This window comes from Otolemur garnettii, unplaced genomic scaffold (genome assembly GCF_000181295.1).
Source record: "Otolemur garnettii isolate 467f Iridium unplaced genomic scaffold, OtoGar3 scaffold00066, whole genome shotgun sequence".
Taxonomy (NCBI): Eukaryota; Metazoa; Chordata; class Mammalia; order Primates; family Galagidae; genus Otolemur; species Otolemur garnettii.
Genome location: NW_003852461.1, coordinates 9,301,099 through 9,320,412, shown reverse-complemented (window position 1 = coordinate 9,320,412; position 19,314 = coordinate 9,301,099). Strand labels below are relative to the sequence as shown.

General features: G+C 40.3%; 1 protein-coding gene across 1 annotated transcript in view; it reads left to right on the top strand.

The window, feature by feature from the left end:
* Positions 1-19,314, top strand: part of DOCK7 (dedicator of cytokinesis 7) — a 227,951-nt gene that overhangs the window by 77,926 nt on the left and 130,711 nt on the right. Inside the window, exons 12-15 of the mRNA XM_023515104.1 lie at positions 3,906-4,023; positions 7,935-8,005; positions 11,592-11,730; positions 12,944-13,045. Of these exons, the coding sequence (XP_023370872.1) occupies positions 3,906-4,023; positions 7,935-8,005; positions 11,592-11,730; positions 12,944-13,045 (430 nt within the window). The remainder of the gene's footprint in view (positions 1-3,905; positions 4,024-7,934; positions 8,006-11,591; positions 11,731-12,943; positions 13,046-19,314) is intronic.

Sequence of the window (19,314 nt, the reverse complement as noted above, 5' to 3'; positions counted from 1 at the left end):
ATGGGATACAATGTGCTGGTTTTATATACAATTTGAAATATTTTCATCAAACTGGTTAACATAGCCTTCATGGCATTTTCTTAGTTATTGTGTTAAGACCTTTATATTCTACACCTAGTAATTTCACAAGTACCCTTGTAAGATGCGCCGTAGGTGTGGTCCCACCAGTCACCCTCCCTCCCTCCATCCTCCCCCCCTCCCCTCCCTCTCCCCTTTCTCCTCCTTCTTGGGCTATAATCAGGTTATAGCTTTCATAAGAAAACTATAAATTGGTTTCATAGTAAGACTAAGTACATTGGATACTTTTTCTTCCATTCTTGAGATACTTTGCTAAGAAGGATATGTTCCAGCTCCATCCCTGTAAACATGTCAGAGGTAAAGTCTCCATCTTTCTTTAAGGCTGCGTAATATTCCATGGCATACATGTTTTTTTAGAGATGAGGTCTCACTCTGACTCAGGCGGTCCACCCACCTCGTCCTCCCAGAGTGCTAGGATGACAGGTGTGAGCCACCACACCTGGCCTTCACTGAGGAGTTTTAGCGTATCAGGACCAGTACTTACCCTGTGCTTTGGGCTTTGGTCTCTCCCACCATCTCAGGAATGTGACATTCTTGTTCTGCAGACTCTGTTGACTGGATGCTTTTCATTAGGATCTAATCAAGCTCAAACTGTTCCTGTTTTAAAAGACTTTCAAAATCCCCATATTCTGTCTCTAATTTACATTATCTTTTTTATCCTTCACAGCAACATTTTTAAGAATTTCAATTTGATTAAACTTTAATAAACTTTTTTCAGCCCAGGATTATCGGTGACCCTCGTGTTGCTAAACCCATTGACATTCTTCAGTTCTTTTCTCTCCTTTGGCTCTTGGAGAAGCATTGCAGACTCAGCTGTTGTATTCTTCTTCTATTTTCTCCCATTGGCTTCTCTGTGTTGTGTTCTCCTGATTTCCCCCCAGCTTCTCTGGGGTCCTCGTCTGTCTTCCCTGCAGGCTCATCCTCCTTTGTCTGACTATGGAGTCCCAGAGTTCCCTAAGCGCCATTCTTGGAGTAACACAGACTGTACATAAGTAAATGATAGAATCCTGTTTCTTCCACAGTTGATGTCCTTGAGAATGATTCTTAGCGTGCAAAATGGTATAGATACTAAGTAAAAGCCTCATGGTCCTGCACTTGTACTGATAACATATATATTTTTTATATTAAAAGGATTTTTCCTGTAACTCTTTCTACTTAAATGGGCCAGAAACAGTGACTAAGCCATAGTGATGCTTAATTGCAGTTTGAAAAAACATTTCTTAAAAGGATCACAGCTCCTTGGAAAAATGACTGATTACAGTTCGGGGGGAGAAAATTTATAAGAAGAGGCTGGAACATCCTCTTCAGTCACAGAAGAGACTCAAAAGCCACTTTGAATTGCTTGTTTAATTTTCCAGAGATGGGACAGTTTGATTATCCACAGGGATGATAACGCCAGTGCATTGAAATCTGTCAAATATGTTTCTTCCATGAGTTTATAAATGATGCTCAAAAAACGATTTAGTTCATCTGTCTCAAAGGATTATAGTATACCGATTTATTATTTTGAAAACTGGCAATAACAGAGAAGAATTAAATGTTCCCTCCTGCCTCTCACATAGTGGCTGAGTGGCAGAGCATGTGGTTGGTGAGGGAAGACGCGTTCCATAGGGTTGTTCCCGCTGTTAAATAATAAAGCACGACCCATGAGACTTAGGATTTAGGCATTGACCATCATCGGCTACTAACTGCACAGAAAGACACAGCCAGACATTGCCGTCCTGAGAAAAGAACACAGTATCCCTTATGAGGTGTTCTTGCTGAGAAAATTTAAACCTAAGTATGACCAAGGCTCTAGGTCCAACTCTCAGTTCACAGAAATGCAGAGGAACGTCTTAAATGACCCTACCAGTCTTTACAATTAGTGAAATCTAGTCTCTGGAGAAACGTACACAAAACAGTCTGCTTTCTTCAACAAATAAATTGCAAGGATAGAAAAGATGGGGAATCTTTCCCCCAGACGGGTGAGCGCCTCTCTGGGGTCCAACCTGCAGACTCAGACCCTGTGTTGATTTTGTGAAGACTTTTTGTACTTACCTGTGGTGTTGAATATTATGAAAAGTATGTGTGGATCTTTTTTTTTTTTGCATAGCAGAGGAAATGGAAAAGATTGGACACCCCTAATTCTTTTCCTCACAGCCTCTTTTGAAGTGGTCTTTTTGTAGGCATCCCTGCCTCACTAGACTGCGTTTCTCAAGAACAGGGATGGCATATTAATCTTCCTTTGGCTCCCTGGTGCCCCACACAATGCCTGACATTTGCTGAAAATAGGTAAACGTTTCCCGCCCAAGTCATATCTGATGACGTCAGTGGTTAGTCAGTCACGGTCATCCTTGGCCTGACGTTCTTTTGATCAGCAAACTGACCAATCAGAACCTTTCCATATTTGCCTTTTTTACTTTTGGAATTTTTTTGAGTACAACTGACTCTAACCATTTCTGTATTTATAGAGTGTATGTTTATTGTCGAAGACACTCCACCATAAAAATTACTTTGTTAGTTTTTCTAATTGTAACGATCATATATTTTCACTGCAAAAATTAAAGCACAATAGAGAAGTATAGAAAAACTAAAGCCATTGCTATTGATGACGAAAGAAACTCGAGCTATCGTTATTATTTTTCAGAATACAATTCTGTTCCTTCTTTCTCTCTTCCTCGCCCCTTCCCCCAACAGAGTTTTCTAGAAATAGGACAATGCTGCTCTAGATCCAAGTTTGGAACCTGCTTCCCCCAGGCCCCTCTCAACGTGCCACATCAGTAAACAGTACTGTGCTTGTCAGTTTGAGGACAGACTTCTTATTAATAGATCTTAATTTAATTAACCAAACCAGTGCTGGTGAGCATTATGTTTCTTTATAATTACTCCTAATTATTTTCTGTTATAAAAATTGTTGTAATAAATTAGTTTTGAACAGAACCATTTGCACATGTGCAGTTTTCTCCCAAGTGAGTTTGTTGAGGCAAAGTGTGTGTTCATTTAAAATTTCTGTATTGCCGGGCGACCACTAGGAAATTTAGGTCTGCCTCATTGCCCAGCATTTGAATGGCTGGGCTTCCTTGACCTGAAGTCTCGTTCCTCAGCTTCCAGCACTAGTTTTCAGGTAAAGTAGCCCCCATTTTTTTACTCAGCACTTTTATTGATGTATTTTCTTGAATTATTTCTCTTCTCTGTGTTGGCAGCAGAGACCATCAAAAGTTTGCAGAAGGGGAAAGGTCGTAAACTGGGCAAAAGCCAAATAAATGCAGAGTAGAACATGAGTGTCCCATGGGAACTGCTGTACCTGATTCTGGGTGTTTTCGAACAACTCCATGAGAATTGCACCTCTTAAATCTGTGATCACATTTAAACAAAAGTCCCGTTTGTGAATGCTGTCCTATTTATATCTGCTTGGAGGAACTAAGATGATATCAGAAGTGTATCAAGTTCTTAACAGTATTTCAGGCCAGACCCCTTTATTTCCCAGAAGCCTGTTGCAGAGGAGAGATGAGCTCATGGAGCAGTTAGGTCTCTGATTTCAGCCTTGTCACCTACTTGGTTGGACGTGAAAATTGTTTAACTTTTGTGGGTCTCAATTCATCTGTGAAATTTGGCTATATTTGATTGCTGCGTATTTGAATAATTGCTCTAAGGATAAAGAACAACACTTAATGTGAAAATACTTAGCAAGGGGCTACAAATATTGATAATTCAGCATTCATTTCTTTTGTGATATTTAGTGAGTAATACGTTGCTGTTTCTTTTGTGTAGAAATATTTATATTTAGTGAGTGATACATTGCATTTTTAAATATGTATTTACTATCATTTATACTGTTGCTTTCACAGAAATCTTCTCTACATTTACCCTCAGAGTCTTAATTTTGCCAATCGCCAGGGTTCTGCCCGAAACATAACAGTGAAGGTCCAGTTTATGTATGGAGAGGATCCCAGCAATGCCATGCCGGTAAGCAGTGTTCCTTACTACTCCCGTTCTTCACGTATGGTTCAAATGGACTTAACTACTCACGTGCTTATTTATTTGGGTATCGCTTGGTTGGCAGCTCCAAATTGGAAATTTTTTAAACGAAATTTCTAACTGCATTGTTTCCTGTATAGATGGTAGTGAGCTTACTTAAAGTTTAACTTATTTATTGAGGGCTTGGTATATGCTAGACACTCCCAGAGATACAAAGATGAATAAGACTTACTTAATCTAGATGATATAAACCAAATACATATAAATCTAAAACAGTGGCCTTCAAAACAGGGTCAGTTCGGTATCACTTAGGAACTCTATCAAAGTAAAGATATCTTTTCTCTTACTTTTAGCATCTGTGATTCTGATTCTCCTCAACCCCTTTAGAATGTAAGGTCAGGTACAGGAGGTGGAGTTGACGGGGGTTATAGGAGCTTGTACTGCAGTTTGAAAATGTTCCCCAAGGGATTTCAGGAAGTGTGGCTGGTCCCGTGTTGGATGAGAGGCTCTGGGTTCATGTGCAATCTTGGCAGCACATTAGAGTCATCTGGGAAGCTTTTAATTTTAATGAATTAATTAATATTATAATTTATTAATAAATATCATAAATAAATTATTAATTAATTTTTGAGTCAGAGTCTCACTCTATGCCCTGAGGTGAGTGCTTTGGTGTTACACCTCACAGTGACCTCAAACTCTTGGGCTTGAGAGACCCTCTTGCCTCAGCCTCCCAAGTAACTGGAACTACAGGCACCCATCATAACACCTGGCTATTTTTTCTATTTTTAGTAGAAATGGGGTCTCACTCTTGCTCAGGCTGGTCTCGAATTTCTAAGCTCAAGCGATCCTCCTGCCTTGGTCTCCCAGAGTGCTAGGATTATAGCTGTGATCCACCGCGCCCGGCCACCATCCAGGAAGCTTTTAAAAATGTCAGTGCCCAGGCTGAATCGTGTTTGAAGTAAATCATTATCTCCGGGGATCAGAGCCATGTATCCGTAGTTTTAGATTTCACCAAGGGATTACATTTTACAGCCAATGTTGAGAACCACAGGCGTGCTAGTTATTAAAAGATTGGTACGAGGATCAAAGGAATAGATATTGAGAGGCAGAAGGGAGTGACTCCACAAGGTGACAAGCAGGCATCACCCAGAAGAAGGCTTTTGTGCTGAAACCAAAGCTGTCACAGTGTTGGCGGTAGGGGGTCTAGAAAGTGGGGAAGGACAGCAGTTCCATATGGGAACGTCCATGAACCCTGGTTTCAGTGAGCCACAGCAATGGAAAGCAAGTCAGAAAGACTAGATTGAGGCCAGACTGGAGAGACCCTTGACTGACCAGATTGTCATTTAGGATTCGTGGAATGCTAATAAATGCAATTTCCATGACAATAGATTTTTGGCTCAACTGAAGTTGGTAACATGCAAACTATCACTGAAAATGTTCAACCTTTGAGAACCCTAGTGCCATGAAATGAGCTAAGAATAGGTGCCTTGTTAGCAGGCTTATTTTATTCTTCTGCGTCCATCTTTTACTCAAATTCTTCTAATTTCCCACCTATTAGGAAAGATCTATTTTCTTTTCCCCTGTTGCCTGAGTTTCATCAACATTTGTGAATCTTGACAACAGTGAACACAAATTATTCATCTTTGTATTCTCCACGGCATCTGTTATAGACCCTTATATGTAAAGTGTGTCGAACAAATATTTGTGGAAAGAGTGTAGAGTTTATTTTTGAAGTCTGGAATTGCCATTTTTTGCTTTTTACTGGTTTTTCAGTTCTGCTCAAGGGATGAGTGTACAATCGGAATTGATGAAAAGGTACCAGGTTCTGAAATTAATGCTTTGTCAGCCTGTAGGTGAATTCCCACATGAGTTTGAGCTTATGACAAATGTAACATTGGTAAAATCTGTTTTTATTGTTAGCCTAACAAACTCTTTCTTTTTTTTTTGAGACAGAGTCTCACTTTGTCACCCTGGGTAGAGTGCCGTGGCGTCACAGCTCACAGCAACCTCACACTCTTGGGCTTAAGTGATTCTCTTGCCTCAGCCTCCCAAGTAGCTGGGGCTACAGGCGCCCACCATAATGCCCGGCTGTTTATTAGAGATCTTTTTCAGACTGGTCTCTAACCTGTGAGCTCAGGCCATCCACCCGCCTCAGCCTCCCAGAGTGCTGGGATTAGAGACGGGAGCCACTGCCCCCAGCCCTATCAAACTCTGTCTTAGCTTAGCGTCTATGTGGCCACCTCTGCAGAGCCCCAGGTGTGACCAGCCTCTGTGGGCAGTTAGGCTGCTCCCTTTTTGGTGCTGCCATAACATCTCTCCTTCCAGGAGCCTTACTGCTTTCTGGCTGTGTGTTTATTTCTTCATCTTGCCCATTAGACTGCGAGCTCCTTGAGGACAAGGACTGTGTCTTACTCGTACCTCTATCTCAATGCCTGTCACAGTGCTTGGTCCATCATGGTTGCATGTTGCTGAAGGATTAAAAGTACATGTTAAATGGTCAAAAAGGGAACACTTTCCACTTGGTATCCTTCACGTTGTGAAAATAAACAGATTATTTTATGAAAAGTGGTGGCTTCTCAGGGGAGTCATTTCCCCTGCAGTGAAAGTACTGTATTTCCTTCGCTTGTGTTTTGGTTAGAAATATATGTTTTTATGTTTATGTGTCTGTTTTGAAAGAGTGTATAAATATGGGCATACTGTGTTTGCTTAGGTTTTAAAAATAAGGACTATTTAAACGGATTGTAAGATAATTTTTTGATCATATTACATGGGCATGAAAAAATTGTAAACTTCGTAATTCTGGGCCTAGAACTACATTTTATGGAAACATACTAAGTAAGGTGTTAGCAATTTGATGAAATACTATCTACATAGGAGAGTCATAGTTATTACACTTTACATATGTTTAAAATAAAAGAACCGATTGAAGTGTTGGAAAAAGAAACAGGAATATCTGCTAATCTGTCCTTTGAGTTAAGGACTATGCCAATTAATCCGTTTATAAAGGAAGAAACACTGGGCTGTTTTACCAATCGTGTTGATGGAAATGTGGACATGTCCACGTCCGTATTCACGCAGACATAAAGAAAGCTAGATGACTCAAGAGTTTAATTTGTGGTTAAATAATACTACAAATCTAACTATCTCACAGAGGAGTTAGAACTATGACCTTGACATCATTAAACCATTTATTTAATCAGCAGTCCTAATTAGCCATCATGTGACTGTTAGAACTAAAAGGGCGGATATACAAGGCTGAATTATTTTACTTGTTAATTTTTTCCAAAACTAGTATTATGTTGTTGTTTTTTTTAATGTGGTGGATTTAAAAAAAAAAAAAGAAAAACCACACATTATGTAAGAATTTAAGAATGGAGCGCCTCCTCCATTGTACAATAGCTTGCAAGTAGTCCTAGAAGCAGAGGGATCCATACCTTGGCCTAAAATAGGATTTTTACTATAATTTATAAATAATTTATATTTGACTTTCAGGGTGACTCTGCTGACCTGGTGGAAAAGCCAGTGGTCTGTGTAGGTGATCATGGCACTACTGTAGGGTCATGTTCCTTCGGTAAATTCCAAATGAGATGCTGTTTCCAGTTTTAAAATTAATTCTTCACCTTCTTTAAGAAAAAGGAGAGAAATGTACCTGACTACCCATAGATATAAATACAGGTGATAAAAGTTTTCGAATGTTTGAATGTCAGACGGGTCCGCCCCTGGGGTTTATAGTTAAGCAATTGAACTTTTAAATGAGCGTCCTCAGGCACATTGTTCTTCATTGGGCCGATGTTGCCCATTTTTCTCAAATAGTTATTAAATCAGACAAATTCTTACATAGATATGAAACATCCAGCATTTATTACAACAAAGTTTCAACATGCTGTTATTTGTTTCAGGTAATCTTTGGTAAATCTAGCTGTTCAGAATTTTCAAAGGAAGCGTACACAGCCGTAGTATATCACAACAGGTACTGAATTCCAATATTTCTTTCAAAGTTACTCACTTCTCAGCAGCACTGTTAGCGCTCACCTTAGCGTGTGTACCAGATACTCTGCTGCACCGAACGTGCCAGGTTCGAGCTGACATCAGAGTTACGATTCCCAGTCTGTAGACACACAGCCGTTCTCCGCAGACATCTCAGATAGAAGACTTTGTACACAAAATGTCTTTTCTGTCAAATTCTCTGAATCTCTCGTATTTATTATATTGTGATTGATTATCATTGTGGCCTCTGGTCCTCTGGTCTTTCCCAATTATTTTCCCTGGTACTTTGTAGTTTTCCTGAATTCTTTACTAAGCTCAAATCTCGTAGTCAAATGAAGGGTGTTCTCAGCACCTAGTAATCTTTGGATTTAGTGGCTTTCCATTTTACTTCCTTGAGAAATTGCCGACTTTGCATAACCTTTCATTTCTGCTTCCTTTGTCAGGGTTTATTGAACGCTGTTGGAGAAAACCAGAAAATGATCACAATCAGGACTTTTACAAATCGATGCTATCGTACCACACGATGGGGCTGCAGGAATTAGTTTTATCTTCTCGTTGGCCCCACTGGTCTCTTATTACCATCATCGTTTTTTAAAATCTTCCCTCTCCCTTAGCACCAGCTCCTACTTCTTTTCTGTGTAATTTACTCTCAGCGTTCCTTTCATTAAATTTATTAAGACCCTCCAACTTGAGACCTCTCCGCTCCTCACCTCAGGATCTCCTTACTGAAATGCCAATCCTTCTGTTTTGAAGGGAGTAACGGCTCAGTCCCTGCTCAGGGTAAATGCTCTCACCTCTGCTCTCACGCCGTCCTGTCCAGCCTCTCCAGAATATGAATTAGTTACCCTTCTTTTGCCTCATCAGTCTCCCCCTTCATTGCCCCCATCTCTGATTCTCAGGAAGAAGTTTAAGTTTCCCAGGCTTAAAGAAAAAATACGAAAGTCTTTTTCTCAAAGCTGATGTATGGTGTGTATTTTCCTTGCCCTCATGAAACCGTCCTTCTGTCTTACCTTTGTCCTGTGACCCTGTCTTGGTTCTTCTTGGTTCTTCTACCCTTGAACACTCCTTTTGTGTAGTAATTGTCCTCTTTCCCGTGCATGTAGCCACTCCACCGAGGCTCGAGTGCCTTGTTCTCCTGAATAATCTCACGTGTAACGCCCAGGTTCATCATCCGTGAAGAGTCTGCTTCTTTCCTGTTTGTGCCGATTGTTCTCAGCTCTTTATTTTCAATCATAACCTTCTCTCTGACATACAGATTTTATTTTCAGGGGCCTATTGAATATGTTCACTCGGGTGCCCCGCTGCCTTCTCAGTTTCCAGGTAGCTCTCCTGGACTCTTTCCCGGACCCTGTCGCTGTCCGACTCTTCATTTTTATTGATAGGGCCACCATATTTCCGTTACTCTGGCTCAGAATTTAAGACATCTTTGCCTTCTTGCTCTTGTTACCTCATTACCCAATCAGCTTTTAAATATCCATTTTCTTTCTGCCTTATTATCAAACATATCCCATGCTTTCCTATTTCTGAGCCATTCTTGATGGATTTTTTAAAAAATTATAATATCTGTTCCCTCTGTTTATTGAACTTCTGCTCATTTTAAGGCCAGTGCCAGATGTCACCTCCTAAATCATAATTCCCTGATCTCAAACTTGAAGTAATCTGTTCAGCTCCTTTCTTAAAGCTCTTACCTGTATATGCTCTAAGACCAGGGTTGGCAAACACTTCTGCAGAGGACTGGGTGGTTTGTATTCCAGGCCTTCAGATATGGTCTCTCTTTCAGTCAACTCTGCCTTGTACTGCAAAGCAGCTGTGATGGAGAGTAAAGCTGCGAGAATCAGGTGTGGCTGTGTTCCAATAAAACTTCATTCATAGACATTGAAATTTGAATCCCATAAAATTTTCACACTGAAGTATTTTTATTCTTTTGATTTTTTTTTCTCCCAACCATTTAAAAATGTAAAAACCATTTTAATTTTCAGGCTGTACAAAATTAGGCAATGAACTGGATTTGGCCTGTGGCCAGTGTTTGCCAACCTTGTTTTATAGCATATATGTGTGTGTCTTACTGATATTCTTACTATACTTAATAAAAGTAATTTTTCATATTCATCTTAAAGTTACCACAAAAGTAACACAATATTTAGCCTGAAGGTGGGCAGTTAAATCTACTCTTTGAGTCCATGACTCTCTTAGATATTTAATTTTTCACAAAATCCTTCACATAATGTGATTTCAGGACTGAAATGAACTGAAACACTCAATACCAAGAAACACGTTGATAAAGAAGATTGGAGCTTCTAAAATCATAACAGCTTTGGCTAGGTCTTTATTTTTGTTGCTGTCAGCATTAGTGGAATTAAAATGATGGTTCTGCTGGGCATTGCTGGTAAATTAAACTTTCTCAGACTCCAGTGGTGATCGGTGGCACCAGTCAGGAGCTGCTCGGCGCCCTTTTGGTTGTCTCACCAAGGTCATTGAGTTCTCAGGAGACTAGCATTAGCTGTCTTTCTTGTTGGTGTTATTAAAAGTCTAGTCCAACTTATTATTTTCTGTGGTCAAATCTACACCTGTTAGTATTATCGAGACGCGCTGGAGATAGAAGGATATTTGACCTGTTAGCGTGTAAGAAAAAAACCATAGTTGGTGGGATAACCTTCACTTTAAAATAGTTGGGCCATAGGGTTTGCTTGCAGTTTTGTTGAATATAATCCTGAGAGGTACTAACTGAATATGGAAGATGGGTGTGATAAGTCTATATCATGAATAACAGCCGTATTTTTCAATAAAAATGCCCCTCAACGAGTGTTGAGAAGGAAGTGCTCTTGGTTTCATCAAATCCATGATTTGTTATATTCTAGTATCTTCTGGGAATGCTTCTAAATGGGGGGGACTAATGCAATTTGTGGGCATTCCCTGATCTTATCTTCCTTTCTTTTCTCTTCTTCTTCTTCTTTATTTTTTTTTTTTTAAGCAGTCAATCAGTACTAGCCATAGTTTGGTAACATTTTTTATTTCTTTAACAATGAGATGATTGATATAAGACAGTTCATAAAAAGCCCAACTCGACATTAAGCTTTAAGAGATACCTTTTTCCTTTTCTACAAAAGGATGATGCAAATTAATTTTAAAATGAAACATAAAAATTGTTTTTCTATGGTACCATTCTATGATATACACTTACAAAACTCACTATTTTCTCTATGTAATTGGTGTCGAAATTGGCCCATTAAAATAGAAAGCCCTAATCTCGTGTCCTCTTTTACACAGTTCCCAATCTAATGAAGATTTTAGATCTTTAGAATCAAAGTGGTGATTATTAATGAATTTTCAAATCGTAGGATTACTCAGCCCATTCATAAAAATGGAATGAGAAACTGCAGAAATCGTAGCAGCTCCCTCATTTGAAAATAGGATTTAATTATTTAGGGATTGGGAGTAAAAAAAAAAAAAAATTTAGACTGGAGGAAAAGTTAAGCACAATTAATTCTTAAATTATTCAAATAAACCAATGCACTTACCGTTTATTTTGAACACATTACTGACTCTGTTTTTTCCTTTTTTATATGAAGGTCTCCTGATTTTCACGAAGAGATCAAGGTTAAACTCCCTGCTACTCTAACTGACCACCATCACTTGCTTTTTACTTTTTATCATGTTAGTTGTCAACAAAAACAAAATACTCCTCTGGAAACCCCAGTTGGATATACAGTAAGTCTTTTCTGTTAAATGTTTAGCGCTTTGATATCAAAAGTAATTAAATATTTAACATATAGTTGATGTTTCTTATTATTAGGATATTCTCTGATTCCCTGCAGTTATGAAGTTGCATTGGCTAGGGAGAATCATCATAGTAAAAAATGCTCATTAGTGCAGTTAACTGATAAGATTGATTAATTAATTAATGCATATAAACACTTAGGTGTTTGTCCTGATTGTTTACTCAATAGTATTTATAAATATAATAGTTACAAAGTTTGGTCAGAAGAGAATGATTTGAACGAATGGGTAAAGGAGACCCTTAAAAAAGAAACTTGGGCTCGGCGCCTGTGGCTCAAGCAGCTAAGGTGCCAGCCACATACACCTGAGCTGGTGGGTTCGAATCCAGCCCGGCCCGTCAAATAACAATGATGGCTACAACCAAAAAAAAAAAAAAGAAATAGCCGGGTGTTGTGGTGGGCACCTGTGGTCCCAGCTACTTGGGAGGCGGAGGCAGGAGACTCACTTGAGCCCAGGAGTTGGAGGTTGCTGTGAGCTGTGATGCCATGGCACTCTACCCAGGGGAACAACTTGAGGCTCTGTCTCAAAAAGAAAAAAAAAAAGAAACTTAAACCTTGAATATTTTTCAAAAATTATGAGTGAATTGCAAAGGTAAACCTAAGATCAAGGCTGTCCTGATGTGCTATCACACAGTGTTGTCAGAAAAATCACGCTTTCCCCGAAAAGAGAAAAATCAACATTTGAGTCATCATTTTTGTCTCTTGCAGTTTATGATGTGAATTTTGCCAACGATAAGAAAAAATTTACATTCTTATTTTTTGGTTTTGTTTTTAGCACTCGTAGCTAACCAATCTTTCTTTCCTGTTTACATTGTGACTGTTTTAAAATTGATTTAAAATTGATTCAGTTTGTGGCCATTCTCTAAGCTCAACTTTCCCGTATGTAATAAGGACCCCCTATAGATTTAAATATCACAGGGTTAGTAATAATGATATTTTAGGAATGTCCTCCTTTGTAAAATACTATCAGAGAAACCTCTCTCTGGAGGAATTAGGAAGGCTTAGTATTACGAGTTACATAATTAAATCTCTCCAGGTTTGGTGATGATTTGAATTTGGCTTATGTCAAGCTCTTAAAACAGGCTTTCCAAGTAATTATTGTTATAACATACTTATATTAAAATTGTTTTCTTTTTGTTTCTAAGTGGATACCGATGCTTCAGAATGGACGATTGAAGACGGGCCAGTTTTGCCTCCCGGTGTCCCTGGAGAAACCCCCCCAGGCTTACTCTGTGCTATCTCCTGAGGTCAGTATTTCCCATGTTGAAATTCTCCAGATTGAGCAAATTGGGTTTTTCATTATAAGACGTTTTTACCCAAGTAAACCTCCCTGTTCTATCTGTAAGTGTGTAGATAATGGAGTAAAAGTTATTCTTCCATGACGATTAAAATTCCTGTATGTAAAACTTAGAAGCTTTCATCCAAATGTCTTAAACATATGTATTCATTTTAAAACCAAAATAATATGTGAAATGTAAACTCAAAGAAAAGATCAATTTGGAGAATTATATTTCACGGTAAACACATACCACAGTTTATTGATCCATTCCTGGGTTGATGGGCATTTAGTTTGATTCCACATCTTGGCAGTTGTAAACTGAGCTGTGATAAATGGTCTAATGCAAATGTCTATGATAAAATGATATTTTTTCATCTGGGTGGATCAACTGGAACGTCTAGTTTGGGTTCTTTGAGGATTCTCCACACTTCTTTCCAAAGAGGCTGTATGAGTCTGCAGTCCCACCAACACTGTGAGAGTGTCCCCTTCTCTCCACATCTGCACCAGCAGCTGCAGCTTGGGGATTTTGCCATGTGGGCTGTTCTCTCCGGGGTTAGATGATATCGCAGGGTGGTTCTGACTTGTCTTTTTCTAATGATAAGGGATGATGAGCATTTTTTCATGCGTTCTTCAGCCACTCATCTGTCTTCCTCAGAGAAGGTTCTGTTCATGCCTCTTGCCCAGTGATAGACGGGATTCTTGGCTCTTTTTTGTTGATTAATTTGAGTTTTCTGTAGATTCTAGTTATCAACTCTTTGTCAGATTCATAACATGCAAATATCTTTTCCCATTCTGAAGGTCGTCTATTTGCTTTAATTGTTGTGTCTCTTAGTTGTGCAGAAGCTTTTTGGTTCATTACGTCCTCTTTATTTTTATTGTTATTGCGATTGCCACTGAAATCTTCTTCATTAAATCTTTCCCCAGGCCAACATGCATAAAAGTTTGGAAAAATTTCCACCAAGAATCAACAACCACTATTTTTAAACCAAAGGACCTCTTGAGAGAACGAGTACATGATAATTACCAGTGTTGCTTACTGATTCTGACTGTAACTATTTATAAATGTTGATCTGAAATAAGTCTGTGAATACTTTCTAGACTCAACCACAGAAGTATTCACAAATAAATCTATATTCTTTTTCTTTTTTAAGAGACAGAGTCTCACTTTATTGCCCTTGGTAGAGTGCCGTGGCATCACACAGCTCACAGCAACCTCCAACTCCTGGGCTTAGGTGATTCTCTTGCCTCAGCCTCCCGAGTAGCTGGGACTACAGGTGCCGGCCACAACGCCTGGCTATTTTTTTGTTGTGGTTTGGCCGAGGATGGGTTCAAACCTGCCACCTTTGGTATATGGGGCCGGCGCCTTACCAACTAAGCCATAGGCACCGCCTTGTTTTTATTTTTTCAAAAAAACCAATTCATGGCCATTGTTTGGACCTTATTTCTCTCCATTCTCTGTCACGCACTCTGTACTCGTCACACAGTACCTGTCTCTAAAACAGGCAGAGTGCATTCTTGGGCCCAGGGTGCTTCTCCCGCCTACAGGGCTCCATCACAAGGCCTGCTTCTTCACTTCGTTTAATCTATTAATTCTCCATAGAGTGTAAGCACCAAGAGGGTAGGGACTTTGTCTGTCTTACTCATTGCTATATCTAGATGTATTTAGAACAATCCTAGGCATTTGGTAAACCTTTATTAAAGCAGAGGGTAAAGACAGCAGGGAAGAAATACGACTCCCCACCCCATGCATCTTCCTTTCAGCTTTCCAGGGACACATCTTTTTAGCGATGGCTTTATGTGACTTTGTTAAAAAAAAAAAGCCAAGGAACTATGTCAGACATAACATTATATTTCAAAGGAAATGTTTTAAAAGAAATATACATTGTGGAAGTTACAGATTTTTTTATTTTTACTTAATTGATTTGTAAATGCAAGGTTAGCTTTCTGAAAGAATGCTGATAGTTTTTTTTTCTAGCTACAAGGCTATATTTACTCATAAACAATTTGCAGATAATTTGAGTTTGACCGTAGACATGTAGCTGGTTGATATGTGAAATGAACCACCTGATTAGGAGCTAAAACTTTTGTGTACAGTTGACCCTTGAACAACACAGGAGTTAAAGGCACCTACTACCCCCATGCAGTTGAAAATCCATGGTCAACTTTTGATCCCCTCCAAACTTACCTACTAATATCCTACTGACTGGAACTTACCTATAACGTAAAGAGTCATTTAACATATATGTTTTGTGTTATATGTATTATATACTGTATTCTTACAGTAAAGTAAGTTAGAGAATAGAAAATGATAAGGAAGAGAAAAAAATTTTTTTAAAATTTTATTGTTGGGGATTCATTGAGAGTACAAGAAACCAAGTTGCACTGATTGCATTTGTTAGGTCAAGTCCCTCTTACAATTTTGTCTTGCCCCCAAAAGGTGTGGCACAAGGAAGAGAAAATATTTACAGTTTTTTCAGTGGTCGAGGATCATCAGGAAGGTTTGATACCTGTCTTCACTTGAGCAGGCCCAGGAGGAGGAAGAAGAGGGTTGGTGCTTTAGTTTCAGTGCCCTTATGGAAGGGCCATAAAAGACGTCAGAACCCTCTTGAGGAGTTGGAACCGAGACCGTCTAGTGTCAGTTTGTTTTCCTGCTCTCATTCCTCTAGCAGGAGTCCTCAAACTACGGCCCGTGGGCCACATGTAGCCCGCCCAGGACTTTTATCCGGCCAGCTGGGTGTTTTTGCAGCTGCCGCCTGTCCTGCTTAGCCACTACCTGTCCTTTTAAACTACAGTCCGGCCCTCTAGCAGTCTGAGGGACAGTGAACTGGCCCCCTGTTTAAAAACTTTGAGGACCCCTGCGTAATCTTCCTCCAAGCTGGTTCCAAAACGCTCATCTCCATCAAGGTGCCTTCTGTTAATTTCTCTGGTGTGGTGTGTTAGCTCCTGAACCTCTCCAAGAGCTTTATCTTATTTCTCCCCCCCACACACACTTTTTTGCCACATCTACAATCTCTTTCATGATTTCTTTGACTGGCTCTCTTGTAGCCCCAGGGAAGTCCAATATCAAAAGAACTTTAAGAAAGCAGTCCCTTCCTGGCAGTGTATTTCCTAACTTCAGGGACAAAGCAGAGGTAGTTAGGTAGACAGGGCTGTGGAAACGTGGTCTGATGATGGGAATAGTGGCTTTGAAGGAGAGACCCAGACAGCTTGTGTGAGACACTCTCTGCAGCTCCTCGTCTGCCCGCCGCGTTCTCCTCCCTCCCCTCACCCACAGCGAGCCGCAGGCCGTCTGCCCCTCACCCACAGCGAGCCGCAGGCCGTCTGCCCCTCACCCACAGCGAGCCACAGGCCGTCTGCCCCTCACCCACAGCGCAGGCCTGCCGTCTGCAACCCAAGGAGTCAGCCCTCCCCGGAACCCGCACCTGCTGGCTCCTTGACTTTGGATTTCCAGTCTCAAGAACCATAGGAAAATAAATTTCTATTGTTTAAGCCACTTAATCTATGATATTATATTATGGTAGTCTGATAGTGACAAATACAGACTTTGGTTCTTAGAAGTGGGGTGCTGTTGTAACAAGTAACTGAAAATGTGGGAATGGCTTTAGAACTAAGGAATGGGTAAAGGCTAGAAGAATTTTAAGGTACATGCTAGAAATATGGACATAAACAGGAGTTCTATTGAGTCTCAGATAGAAATAAGGAACATTTTCTTGGAGAATAGAGGAAAAGTGATCCTTGTTACACAGTGACAAGGACCTGGCTGAACCTGTGTTCTAATGTTTTGTAGAAAGTAGAACTTGCAAGCTGTGAAATCGGATATTTGGCTGAAGAGCTTTCTAAGCAATGTATTGAAGAAGCATCTTGAATCCTCCTGACTAGTTACAGTAAAGTATGAAAAGAGAGAGATGAATTGAAGATGTTGTTAAGCCTAGAGGAACCAGAACTTGAAGATGTACAAAATTCTCAGCTTATCCATTTTTCAAAAATTGGGAAAGCATGTTCTAAAGAGAATACTAAGGGTGTTTCTGAACTATCACTTGATAAAGACAACATACAAGCAGAAGCATTACCAGTTTGAACTGAAGGGGGGAGATGGGATGGAGTGGAGGGAGGTGGGGAGCTCTTGGGTTCAACAGGACAGCACGTGGGGCTGTTCTGCTGCCAACAGGTGCTGTTTTTCAAGAGCAGAAAGTGACTCTGAAGGTGATTCAGGGATCATCAGGATTTTGGTTTAGCAGGCCAGTGAACTCTACCAGAAGCCCTGGGGTAGAATTAGTTGGCAGAGCCCAGGGGTGAACCACCCCTCAAGCTGGGGCAGTGTAGTGAAGCTGCCCTCCTAGTGGTCTCAAGGGCAGAGCATCAGACAAAGAGAGCGTAGCTCTGTCATCATCAAACTTCCTCCTTTAGAGAGCATAGAATGGAATAGCAACACACAAATTGGGAAAATGTATTGACAAACCATATTACCTATGGGTTTATGGGTTCCTATCCATACTTTATAAAGAACTCGAACAACTCAATAGTAGAAAAACAAATAACCTCATTAAAAAATGGGCAAAGGACCTGAATAGACATTTCTCCAAAGAAAACATTAAAATGGCTAACCGGTAGGCCAGGTGCAGTGGCTCATGCCTGTAATCTAGCACTCTGGAGTTTGAAACAGGTGGATCGCTTGAGCTCAGGAGTCCAAGACCAGCCTGAGCAAGAGCAAGACACCATCTCTAAAAATAGTTGGATATTGTAGCGGGTGCCTGTAGTCCCAGCTACTTGGGAGGCTGAGGCAAGCGAATCTCTTGATCCTAAGAGTTTGAGGTTGCTGTGAGCTGTGATGCCACAGCACTCTACCAAGGGTGACAAAGTGAAACTGTGTCCAAAAAAAAAAAAAAGCCAGAGAAAGGTGTTCAACACCTTTAATCATTATAGAATGTACTTCAAAAGCTCCAGTATTACCTCAAATCCTTTAGAATAGCTGTTATCAAAAAGAGATAAAAACTCTCGGTGAAGGTGAAAGAAAAAGGGACCCTTGGATACGTGGAAAGGAATGTAAATTGGCTCAGCAGATACGGAGAGCAGAACGGAGGTTCCTAAAGAAAGTACGAACAGAGCTACCCTGTGACCCAGCGGTCCCTCTGCACATACCCAGAGGAGATGAAGTCACTGCCATGGGAAGTCACTGTCACATGAATCCTCACGTTCAGTGCAGCGTTGTCTGCAATAGCAAGAAATGGAAGCAACCAAAGTGTCACTATATAAAACGATAGACGCATGTGAGAGAGAGTGTGTGTGTGTGTGTATGTGTATGGAGTATGCTCCACTTTTAAAAAGAAGATCCTTCCATTTGCCAGAGCATGAGTATGGAGCCTAGAGGACGTCATACTAGGTTAAACAAACCAGACACAGAAATAAAAATACTGTTTTATCTCAACACGAGGACTGTAGTTAATAAAATCATACTGCATTTGATTGTTTTGCTATGAGTAGATTTTACCTGCTCTTGACACAGTAACAGCAGCGAATGGGGCAGCTGAGATGGTGGGTTTCGCTGTAGAAGCATCTCCCTGTGCACGTGCTTCCCAGAGCATCATGCTGTACACCTTAGACATAGCCAATAAAATTTATTTAAAACCCATAAAAATAAGAGAATATTATTTGAATCTTAGAGCTGATTAACCCTGTGCTTGGTTTTGGACTTGCTTGGGACCTGTCATCGCTTCCTTCTTTGGAATGGGAGTGTCTATTAGATGCATGTCCCATGGCTGTACTGGGCACACAGAGTTTTCATAGGTTCTTGGTTAGACAGGATTTTGCCCTGAGATGGATTATACCTTATGTCTCACCTATATCTGATTTAGATGATATTTAGTTGAGACTTTGGACTTTAGAATTGATGCTGGAACAAATTAAAACCTTTGGATCTATTGGAACATACTAAATATATTTTGCATGCATTTGGGGTACTGTGGACTGAATCGTCTCTCCCCAACTTCATATGTTGAAGTGCTGACTCCATGTGATATTACCTGGAGATGGGGCCTCTGGGAGGTCATGAGGGGAGAGACCACGTGACAGAATCAGTGATGTTGTTAGAAGAGACGCCAGAGAACTTGACACTCCCACCCCCATCCCACCCCTGACTAGCACGGGACACAGCAAGGAGGCTCCTGTCTGCAGCACAGGGAGAGAGCCCTCACCTTGACATTCCCACCACCCCTCCACCAGCACAGGACACAGCAAGGA